At 45.0% G+C, this 12,650-nt stretch overlaps 1 protein-coding gene across 1 annotated transcript in view; it reads right to left on the reverse strand.

The window, feature by feature from the left end:
• The window catches only part of srpra (SRP receptor subunit alpha), a 39,166-nt gene extending 26,757 nt beyond the window's left edge, over positions 1-12,409 (reverse strand). Inside the window, exons 1-4 of the mRNA XM_084327575.1 lie at positions 12,324-12,409; positions 12,058-12,195; positions 9,775-9,858; positions 9,516-9,679 (exon numbers count right to left, since the gene is read on the reverse strand). Coding sequence (XP_084183701.1) covers positions 9,516-9,679; positions 9,775-9,858; positions 12,058-12,180 — 371 coding nt within the window. The 5' untranslated portion in view covers positions 12,181-12,195; positions 12,324-12,409. The remainder of the gene's footprint in view (positions 1-9,515; positions 9,680-9,774; positions 9,859-12,057; positions 12,196-12,323) is intronic.
• Between the last annotated feature and the right edge of the window lie 241 nt (positions 12,410-12,650).

The raw sequence follows: 12,650 nt of genomic DNA on the forward strand, positions 1-12,650 counted from the left end.
GCTTTTCCAATGTATGTGATGTATAGATTGGGGGGAGTGACCACAGCTAAAACGGTGCCGGGTCAGAGAGGTCGAAGTGCATGCGGACGGTGGAAGCAGGAGACGGTGGTTCAGTAGAGCAGGGTGATTGTTGTGAGCCACACTGCCAGCGAGAGAAAGTTTGTTGACATTCCTCATTAGAACATCTGAGATTAGAGTGTACTGTAGGCCCAGAGCAGGAGGGAGAGAGGTTCATTTTAATGAACCTTTAATGGTGTTAAAGGTTAAAGCAGTTGTCATGACAACACGTCACATGACAACCAGAAGGCGGGGCCGTCGTTGCGACGACGAACCTCTATAAGTCGAACGGTGTTTCCGGGTGTAAGGCAGACTAGAATCTGACTCAGACTAGAATCTGACCAAGAGCGAGGAGGACTGAGATCACACAGACACTCTCTCCTCTCATTGAGAGAGAGGGGGGGGGGGGGGGGGGAGAATGCCACATCACCAGTAGCTTCGGCTACCACGAGGATGGTCTTAGGCTAACGAACAGGCCTGAACACTATTGGACTGAATCACAGAGGGACAATAGAACACACCGAAAGATCATTAGAATAGACTCTTCAAGGACGATACAATTTGATAACATCTGATAACATCTGATTATGAGGTTCTGTTTATAGCAATAAAACAACGCTTTTCCTCATAAGGTATCTCACGGTGTCGAAGTGTCGAATTCTTACAGAGGTGGAGAATTAGGATGGTTTATGGATTGCACTAACGGGGGAGATAAGGATCTTATCTGCCAGTATCGGAGACGTCAGGACCATTCAAATGACACAACGCAGAGGAATTGGATGGAGAGCCAAACAGACGAAGACGTGATACTGGCCAGTTTGATCAGGATCTTACAGTTGGTGCCGATGACAGCCGGATTTGCAAGAGATTAAAACAACGGGAACAGTTGGTTGTTGATGACAGCCGGATTTGCAAGAGATAAGAACAACGGATAAAGACTTTTTCAATAATGGGGCGACAGTGGACAACAGTCATCAATGTGTGGGAGAATCATGATCGAAGCAAGGCCGGCCAGCCCTGGGAGAGAGCGTCGAGTCGAGCGGTCATGAGGCGGACCAGCGCTGTAGGAGAAACAGCGCTCCGGAGAAAGATGTGAGTTCACTGTGCACACATGGTTGTTTTGATCTTTTAAGCCAAATAAAAATGAACGAAGATAGTGCATCCGTAAATAAGTAGCGACAGAGAAGCCAGCTGTAATAATATGAGCAGAGAGCCATGGTGTTTTGAAAAACCAAGATGGGTTTTATCTACAGGGAATGAAAAACAAACGGGCCGGTGAAGGAAGGCAGTGTTCTAAGGGGTTAATTCCATTTTTGTTGGTCTGTAATATAAGGGTTGTTTTCCTCGCAAGAGGCGGGACTGAGAGTCGGGAGAATCTACCTACGTTTTTCAGACCTACCGTCATTTGGCATTCAGTCTATTTTTGACCTGTTCAGTACTTGCATGTTAGTAGATCATCTATTGTCATGTGACCTGCAGACATCATTATGACCTGTTTGGCCGACGAGACTCTAAGAAACAGTTTGTTTTGTTGTTAGGCCTTGAAAAAGGAGGGCAGCGTTTGTTTGTTTGAGTAGCCATTAGGAGCGAGACAAGATGGCCGCAAAAAGGAGCCACGAGGAGATAACAACAGATAAAGAACCAGGAAGTGACACGTCAACTAAAACACCATCGAGGAGGAGTAGGTCGCCACCTAGTGGCGGAGGGGGGGTAGTGCTGGGGAGTTTTCATTACCCATAGGGGAATATTTAGCACAGAGAGTGGATTATTATTATAATAATAATATTAGATATAGAGTTTAATTATACAATGGATTAAATAAGAATTGCACAGAAAGATGGTGCAGTTATTAGAATGGGTTAATTATGGAATAAAGAGGGAGGTTGAATTCCAGTGGGGCCTTCTCACACCTAATAGATAGGCAGGGTCTTCAGAAGACACGTCACCAGAAGAACTGGCGCGCGCTGGGGGTCAAACTGGGATGAAGAGTTGCGCGGAGTGGGTATCGGAAACTGCAAGTGTCACGCCGGAAGACGACAAACAGGGAACCGCCCTGTAAGATGGATAATAGGTGTGGAGAAGGTGGTAGACTAATAGCAAAACAAGGGAAGTCGAATGTACAGACGACTGCCGGTGTTGTGTTTCTGCTTTCAAGGGGGGAATGACACAGACAGCGATGGAGATGACCAGGAGACAGACTGGAGGAGGAGGAAGCCGCAGGGGCCAGGCACCGACGCCTGGTACACAGATCATCCACGACGAGAGAGAGGAGACGGCGGCGGTGGAGGAGCAGATGTGGAGAGGACAGCCAGAGACACTGAGCAGTAGCAGACCAGGGGAGACATTTTTGCCTAGGGGACCGCGCCCTGGGAGGGGGACCAGCTCAGGAAAGGAGCCGTCACTGAAAGGGGCCCTTGCCCTAGAAGACGGGACCGGCCCAAGATGGGAGGTGTACTGTAAGAGGGAAGGGAGCGCTCTGATTGGGACGTGGGGTACCTAATAGGGGGGCCGAAGGGTTTTAGGTGTGTCGTCTGAAAAGTTGCAATCTGTGTTTTTCTCTGTCTCTCTCTCTCTCTCTCCTCCATGACCGTTGTTTATCCTTTCTGGTTTGGGTGTGATGCGGGTAATGGAACAGCAGACGGCGGGGCCTCATTGTTATGAGTCTATTTTTTGTGTATAATTAATTGAAAAACCAAGTAGTCTGTTGATTCTGAAGGTTGATTAAGAATCAAAGGGGGGAATGAAGGATTTGGGGTGCTTTTCCAATGTATGTGATGTATAGATTGGGGGGAGTGACCACAGCTAAAACGGTGCCGGGTCAGAGAGGTCGAAGTGCATGCGGACGGTGGAAGCAGGAGACGGTGGTTCAGTAGAGCAGGGTGATTGTTGTGAGCCACACTGCCAGCGAGAGAATGTTTGTTGACATTCCTCATTAGAACATCTGAGATTAGAGTGTACTGTAGGCCCAGAGCAGGAGGGAGAGAGGTTCATTTTAATGAACCTTTAATGGTGTTAAAGGTTAAAGCAGTTGTCATGACAACACGTCGCATGACAACCAGAAGGCGGGGCCGTCGTTGCGACGACGAACCTCTATAAGTCGAACGGTGTTTCCGGGTGTAAGGCAGACTAGAATCTGACCAAGAGCGAGGAGGACTGAGATCACACAGACACTCTCTCCTCTCATTGAGAGAGAGGGGGGGGGGGGGGGGGGAGAATGCCACATCACCAGTAGCTTCGGCTACCACGAGGATGGTCTTAGGCTAACGAACAGGCCTGAACACTATTGGACTGAATCACAGAGGGACAATAGAACACACCGAAAGATCATTAGAATACTCTTCAAGGACGATACAATTTGATAACATCTGATAACATCTGATTATGAGGTTCTGTTTATAGCAATAAAACAACGCTTTTCCTCATAAGGTATCTCACGGTGTCGAAGTGTCGAATTCTTACGGAGGTGGAGAATTAGGATGGTTTATGGATTGCACTAACGGGGGAGATAAGGATCTTATCTGCCAGTATCGGAGACGTCAGGACCATTCAAATGACACAACGCAGAGGAATTGGATGGAGAGCCAAACAGACGAAGACGTGATACTGGCCAGTTTGATCAGGATCTTACAGTAGGGAATTTATTTAATAAAAGAAAATCCCACTGCGACTATGGATAGGGAATTTTTTTATTTAATAAAATTGTTCACGACAACCTGGATGCATGTACTCTGCCAGCATGTTTAATATCCATAATACTAAAGGTTAAAATACAAATACACTGTACTACAAAAGTAGTGTACAAAGGTAGTAGTATTAAAAATGCCACCCCTAAATACTACTCACTAAATATCCTGACGTCAGAGAGCTGTGCAAATTGTGAAATACTTGCTTTTTATATATTCTCATTATTGACATGGACTGCACTTTTTTTCATTCAACTTTATTGTAAATTATCATATTTTTTTTAACAAACTCATTAAATACATTTGGGTCGCACATAAATCGGCAGGGTCGGGCGGCAACCGGAACCAAACTATTTATTTTGCATGGCCCTAACATAAACTAAACTAAGCATACAGTATTTAGTCTGGTATTTAGGGGCGACAGTGGCTCAGGAGGTAGAGCAGTCGTCTGGTAATCCAGAGGTTCCCGGTTCGATTCCTGCTCCTCCCGGGCAGCGTGTAGAAGTGTCCTTGAGCAAGACACTTAACCCATATTGGCTCCTGATGAGCAGTTTGGCACTTTGCATGGTTGCCTCTGCCATTGGTGTGTGAATGTGTGAGTGAATGGGTAAAAATGTGTTGTTGACGCCTATCGCAGAGTAGGGGGTTCCCCGATGTTCCTGGCCAAATTCCCAATCAGGTCTCTGACATCAATGCCACCTAATCCTCCCTTCCCCTTAATTGGCTGAATTTAAAAAAAGAATTACTTGCCAATGCGCAACTCTGGCAGAGAACAAACCAGCTGCCTGCAGAAGAAGAAATTAAGAAACGCAGATGGCGCTGGATAGGCCACACCCTGCGAAAGCCCACAAGTACCAGCTCATGTCCGTTAACACTTTCCCAGCCAATCACGTTGTACGACGTGTTTCAAGTTCATGCGAATTCTGCCAATCCACGGCGTACGACGTTATTGAGATCATATTTCCGCCATGGTATTCATATTTCCCTCACGCAGCCTGGTCTGATGCTGTGTGAGCCGGCACAACTCTGCAACGCTTCAATACTGCCCCCTGGTGGATGATCGGCGAGTTGCCAAACCGGAAATGGCCGGTTGGATATCAGTGCGTCTCCTAAATCCGTCCGGCCACCTGCATATCGTCGCGGGACTCTAGCCACACACCGTGGATATGGATCGCTGCCATAACTCAATAATCAACATGATTTGGGCGTGTATTAGTATTATACAAACCGGAAATGGATCTACTCGATCCCCATCAAATAACTGGGATCTTTTTGCTCCAGTCTCATCGCCCAACGGTAAGAGGAGGCTGACGTCATTTTCAGCATGAGTGTTTATTATTATCCATACAAACTGCTCTGATCTATACATCACCCATACTACATAAAGCATTTAACGACGATCACGGAATTAAAAAACGACCCCCCCCCGCGCATGATCAGTGATAACGTTTAGGACAATGTAATAATAATAATAGATCAAATTTATATAACGCCTTTCATAGAACCCAAGGTCGCTTTACAATCAATGTTGAAAACAGTCGAAATGTTTAATATAGCGTGGATCGGTAACAAACGGCATTTGATAATCTATATATGCATTTATGCCTATATCTCACGTTCTAGGAATTACTGCAGAAAACAATAAAAACATATTTATATTCTAGGCGGTATTTTCGTATGAATGAAAAAGTAAAACGTTACTACACCCTGAACGATAGATAATCGATGTTGAATGGGCCATAGTAATGTCAATTTAGCAATACAATTTAAAAAGTTATAGCCCTGCAAAGAAGGTGAACATCTCCATAGACTTACAGTACTGGCAGAGAATGGTATAAGATGCTGAAAGTGTGTGGCAGGGAATGTGTTAAGGCATACATACAGGGATGGTGAGGATTCAAAGCATGTTAGACACATTGGACCCGTTGCTTGTGGAATTTTCACTGCACATAGAAACAGTGTGACTCGCGAGGAAGAGTTGTTGCAGGGCTGTCGAACACAGGGCCGAATAGCTAGATGTCATAGGCTAGCTTCTAAAATGTAAGGGCTGCGCTGTCTATCTCTATTATGAAATGACAATTGCACATCATTGGAATTCCGGGGGCGGGTCTTAGGGTGTTTTCGCATTAGGAACGGTTGCCTCCGTTCCGTTCCCGAGAACAATAGTCCCCCCTCCCCGCTGGCCAACTTTCACACTACCAATCTCGTTTATTTCCCGAGCACACTTGAGGGAGCAACACCCCGATGTTGGTAAAGCTGGCACTGCCACAGACGCGCTATAGCTGGCGCTTCAACCCTTCTTTGCTCTTGGAGAAAGCATTTCGGGATCAAATGATAGAATAGAAATACTTTATTCATCCCGAGGGAAATTTGGCACTACAAATCGCTCACAGTAACCAGTAAACATTTAGGTAGACAAAAACAATGAGATCTCGACTCATTGAGTTCATGGAAACAAATGATACCGGTGATGTCTCTGACGCTACATTGTGGGAGTCTGATCATGGCAGAGGAGAGGCTGATTCTTGCGGTGTCTGACAACCCAGTAATATTACGACTAAGGCTGTCAAAGTTAACGCGGTATCGCCCGATTCTATTAACGCCACTATTTTTTTAACTCAAGATTAACTTTTAAGAAAAAAATAAAGGACTTCACTCAGGTGTATTATTGATGCTCTTATTGATAATATGTTTATTTCTGAAGTGTGTGTGTGTGTGTGTGTATGTGTGTGTGTGTGTGTGAGAGATATAGAGAGAGGGGGGTGAGAGATATGAGGAAGGGGCAAGAGAGAAAGAGTGCTGGGAGAGTGTGTGTGAGAGAGAGGGGGGGGGGGGTGATTACTCAGCCCTTGTGTGGGTGAATGTAACAAGTTCCTAACGTTTTCTTTCCCCTATTATTTTATGCACACATTCATTGTTTTAAATTATTATTTTCTTTTAAGTTATTTTGTGCATCACTCCGTTTTGAATTTGATGCAAATTTGCAATGCATGAGGGTCATCCTTTTGTGTTAAATGGCTGCATAAAGCAAGCATTTGTTGACTCTCATGTTGATAAAAGTATTAAAACTTGGAACTTGAAAAATATCTTTATGGTAGATAAAAAAAAATGCGAATAATTTGCGATTAATCGTGAGTTAACTATGGACAATCATGCGATTAAATATTTTAATCGATTGACAGCACCAATTACGACCTAAGGTATATACGACCTATAACGCAGATGACGCAACAATAAGCACTCCCTGCGCTTTGGGCATTCATATTTTTTATATCCAAAGCGCTCCGCCTTGAAAAAAACACTTTCTGTGGACACAGCGCCTGGTATTGAGAGGGCACATTATATCTTATGATGGAAGGGTCTGAAAAGAGAGAAAGACGTAAGCGCTTGGCTGAAATTGAAACACAGCTTCCCTCGTTGGAGCAGGTTTACAGACTCTCACAATCCCAAACGGACCTAAATAATATTTTTTTTTTAAAGTATGAATACAACTCTATTCTGGGCAAGCAGGTTAGGACCCTCCTTTAAACTCAGACGGAAGCACTTGTTACAGCAAGCCTCTTCCGTGTTTTGGTACAGTTGTGCTCACATTTGCAATCGTTCCGATTCGTTCCCCAGACCACCTTTTCAAGTGGTCCCGGACACAGAACCAGTGGTGGTGCCACGCGGTACCACGCCGTCCCAGCACTTTTCAGAGCAGAAGTACGCGCACGGATGTGCACACAAAAATGCGTTCACAACTTTCACTCGACTCGTCGTCCGTGCGCCAAGTACCGACACTTATCTATCACCTAGTCTTTGCATAACAATAGCATAGCAGGATTCTTAATAGGACTAGTTGTTAAAGATCCCTAAATGATAGCATAACAAAGAACGAGAAGTGCAAAACCAAAATACAAGCCCTGTGGTTCCTCGCGGCCCTCGCAGGAATGGGAGTGGCTGGATCTGCGCTGACATGGCTGACATCATACCTCAATGACCGCTCCTACCAAGTGTCATGGAGAGGGACTCTGTCGGCCACCCGCCCCCTCCGGACGGGTGTCCCCCAGGGCTCGGTCCTAGGACCCCTTCTCTTCTCCCTCTACACTAAATCACTGGGTAACATTATCACGTCTCATGGCTTTTCATATCATTGTTATGCCGATGATACTCAACTCTTCCTCTCCTTCCCTCCCTCAGATATCCACGTCTCTGAGCGGATCTCGGCCTGTCTGTCCGACATCTCCGCCTGGATGACGACCAACCACCTCAAACTGAACCTAAGCTAAACAGAATTGCTCCACCTGCCGGCCAAATCCTCCCCCCTGACCGACCTCTCCATCACAGTCGAGAATGCAGCTGTGACCGCGTCGCCGACCGCCAAGAACCTTGGTGTTGTCCTCGACGACCAGTTGAACTTCTCTGCTCACATCGCAGCGACAACCAGAACCTGCAGATTCCTCCTGAGCAACGTCAGAAGGATACGCCCCTTCCTGACAAAAGAAGCCACCCAACTCCTCGTCCAATCAACAGTCATCTCCCGCCTCGACTACTGCAACGCACTGCTAGCTGGCCTCCCGGCCACTGCCACCAAGCCTCTTCAACTCATTCAAAATGCAGCGGCCCGCCTGATCTCAAACCTACCGAAGTCGGCCCATGTCACCCCACTTCTTAGGGACCTGCACTGGCTCCCCATTGCTGCACGTATCCGCTTCAAGGCCCTCGACCTAGCATACCGTGCGGCAAAGGGAACCGCTCCCGCCTACCTCCGGTCAATGGTCTCTAACTACACACCCTCAAGACCCCTACGCTCTGCATCTTCTGGCCGCCTCAGATCTACTCCTATCCAAGCTCCCGGAGGGTCATCAAAGAGAAGCCGCCTATTCTCAGTCCTTGCCCCACAATGGTGGAATGAACTACCCATCCCAGTTAGGACAGCCGAATCCCGTCCAATCTTTCGCCGTCGACTAAAGACTCACTTCTTCAACCATTATCTGAAATGATTAAAAAAAAAGAAAAGAAAAAAATCTAACCCCGACTAACCTTAATGTCATGCACTTGTCCTAATAAACTAACCTACACTGTAACACGCAACACTGATGAACATTGTTACTCAGCTGATAGAGTTATACCCTTCTTGCTGTCTTGTCGCACAGAACTTGTAAGTCGCTTTGGATAAAAGCGTCAGCTAAATGACTAAATGTAAATGTAAAAGTAATGGTTTGTATTTACTTTTCTAGTTTAAGTTAATTCAATTAAAGAAATTGTAACTACAATATTGTATCTACAATTACATTTAAAACATTGTTTGTTTTTCAACCATATCTGTTGACAATATAATTTCTTTATATATTGAAGGCTACATCCTGCTACTCTATTTCAAGGCAATATTTACAAAAACTAAAACTAGTAATTTCCTATACAAACATGTTTCCTACTATTTATGCATAATAATCATCTGTTCTGTGCGCACGCGAGGGAACATGTATGCGCATGCGCGCGGTAGCCGTCATTTAAACAGAGTACAGGCACTTGTGATATTACGACTGCACCCCCGCACGGAACGGTTATCCGTCCCCGGGGACGGAACGCAGCATTCTCACTACACTACTTTTGGGGCAATCATGCTCGGAAACGGCCCCAGATGCCTAGTGTGAAGGTACTGAAATGTGGCACCAATTGATCTAACGTGAATCGGTACTCAGTAGTACAGAATTCGATACCCAACCCTAGCCTAGGGGGCAGCCCTAAGTTGTACTTTTGGGTTGAGTGAGTAAGTATACAGTCTGCTTTTACCTAAGAAGCACGTTGAAGTCATCCTCAAACCAAAAGTTGTTGCTGAGATGTTTCAGAGCTCCCTTCTGCTCCAGCTCATTTTTATAAAGATCCCTGAAGTGAAGCTGAACGTCATCTATAAACTTGTCCACATACGTCAGCGTCAAGATCTTTTGAAAACCAACCTGGATGGAGACAGATGAGGGAAAGATAGATATGGTCATTTTGTAAGGAACAAGAATATTAATTGGATACTGGCAGTGTAGTTGCACTCACTTACCACAAAAACCAACTCAAACTCATTGTCGAGCTTGTATTTAAGACTCAGGGAATCATGGGTGTAGGAGTTGTTCCCACTTCGTTCCTGAAATAAACAGAACTATGTTATTAGATATTAAAGAGACGCTTAATAAGGAGTGTTGCTGACTGACTGACTAACTATACACAGAGCAGCATTGTGCACCCGGGGACAAAATGCATTTGTAACAGACACATATGGAATATGTAAAGAAATGTCAGTGACTAAAATGTAACTAAGAGAATGGGTCAGACATTGTGTTTATTCCAAAGCACTAGGAGCTAACAACCTGTTTTAGTGTCTTTGTGGACATGCTGGAAAGTGTAAACCTATGTATCGCCAAAATAACACATGTATATTGCAAAGTGGGTGAGCGATATTGGCCAGTGAACTTCTGAGTTTGTATTTTAACTCAAAACTGCGTTACCCATGGGGGGCAGTCTGAAAACATTAGATGACGAAAGAGTTTGTCCACATAAGTTAGTAAGAACATGCTCCTACTTCACAAGTCCCCTGTCCATTACATTACGCAATCAGCTAGGCAGCTAGCTACCATTTGCTGCTTCTCATTACCTCTTCCATGCTGAAACTAGCCATGTGAACCCAACTCTTTGCTACAGGGACTGTATACAGAGTCAGAAACCGATTCACTGAAAAAAAACGGGAGACCTGCCTGGAGGCACTTATCCTATTCCAATATTCTCTAAAAACTCACCACGGACAGTCCATTGATTGAAAATTGTATTAACAGATTGCAGAATGGGTACAATACAGTGCAGCTCAATACACACAATTGTTAAGAGGATGCAGACAGACCAGAGAAAGACTTTCGTCTTGTTTACATCAGGGTCCCCTACTACTTCCCCTACTACTTGACCTTACTCCTAGAACCCACCTCACCCCTAGTAGTCAATCCACTTTGACTACCTAGGATGGCTTAGAGTAGACGACAGAGTACAGCAACTTGCAATGGGCCTGGTCTACAAGATACACTATAAGACTAAGGTACCCATGTACATGGCAAAATACTTCCCAAAGGTCAGTGAATACCACGACCACAACACCAGAGGAAGCTCAACAAATCATGTTAAACCCAGATTCGGCTCAAACAAGGGACTAAACATGTTTCGCAATTATACCACATCAATGTGTAACGCCCTACCCAAAGCTGTAAAGGAATGTGAATTCCTACACACATTCAAAACCGCTCTAAAAGAGCACCTACGGGAGGCTGCAATTCGAAACTGTACACCGTAAATGTCCAAACCCCCCCACCCCCTCCTAATAGACAGTCTCCTCCCCACCGTATGTATATATTCTCTCCCCACCGTATGTATATTTCTCTCCCACCCACCCACCCCCTCCTAATGTACAGTCTCCTCCCCATCATATGTATATACTCTGCCAGGATCTATGGGTAACAGTACTGTATATTTGCATATCATATATATATATGTCACAAATGTAACAGTACTATATACCTGTATGTCATGTATGTCCCTATGCCATAAATGTCATGATGTTGTGTATGTCATAAATGTCTATATGAATTGAAAATGGGGGACCCTGATGTAAACAAGACAAACGTCTTTCTCTGGTCTGCAACCCCTTAACAATTGTGTGTATTGAGCCGTACTGTATTGTACCCATTCTGCAATCTGTTAAATAAAGTTCTCATTCATTCATTCATCCCCCATTTTCAATTCATCATAACATACAGGTAGACAGTACTGCTACATCTATACATTTATGACACCAGATTTACAAATACAGTACTGTAAATCCTCCGTTCTCCACAAATAGCCGAGTTATCAATCCATAATGAATTGTTTGTTGACCAGCTCACACACACTTGTAAAATAAAACGTGGGCACGCGAACTGAGACTAAACAATGCCCCAACAACACACGGGTCGTGTGTTGCTGATGTGACCAAGTGGAGAGTAATATTCCGTCGTAGTGCGCGTGCGCCATGTTTGTCAGAAGCGTGTGGTCACGAAAACGGAGCTGATGATCAAACAACTCACAGTATGGACTAAAAACTCGACTATTTCTGGAAAAGGGAGGCTTTCGACTGTCCCTGGTGAGTTTTGGGAGAAGAATGAAATAGATGAAGTGCCTCCAGGCGGGTATCTCCGTGTTGTTGAGTGAACCGGTTCGCGTAGCACCGAGTCGAGTACACAACAAGGCTAGCTTCCACACTGACACCAGAAAATCACACACATGACAGCTGTCACTGGATGACCGAGCTCTCAGCGAGGCTCACCTGGAGGATCACGGAGCGGATCAACGCGTTGACAGGCCCGGTGAAAGACTCAGTCACCCCGACACCCTGAAAACACCACAGCACTATGCCCCCTTTGCTGAAGATGGTGAAGAAATCTAGCATCTTGCCACCACGCAGCTACAAGAGATAATGCAAAGAAAAACAAAACAAACACGAAGGATATGGTGAAACTGAACATCCGGAATGAATTAATGACCTTGTAAATGTTTAAAGTGACCCAGTTACAATAATAACAGCAATCTTACCAGATAAACTCTACCAGATTAAAGGTTCCCCCACAACTAGTAGCATCCAGCACCACCGCAAAACTGTTTAGACACGTCAGATGCAGAACCCGGAAATGACGCTGTTTTCCGGGAGATTCTTGGCTATGCGGCTGCGCAGCGTGATTTCTTTCCGTAGCCTATGTTTGCGAAGACGCTCTCTGATTGGCTAGCCGCCTACAGCGAAGATCCTCTCTGATTGGTTTACCGCCGAAGGGTCTCTTCCGCCTTGTACATTGATTGATTGATTGAAAACTTTATTAACATTGATTGATTGATTGATTGATTGATTGATTGAAAACTGTATTA

This window comes from Notolepis coatsorum (assembly GCF_963971535.1).
Source record: "Notolepis coatsorum genome assembly, chromosome: 1".
NCBI lineage: Eukaryota > Metazoa > Chordata > Actinopteri > Aulopiformes > Paralepididae > Notolepis > Notolepis coatsorum.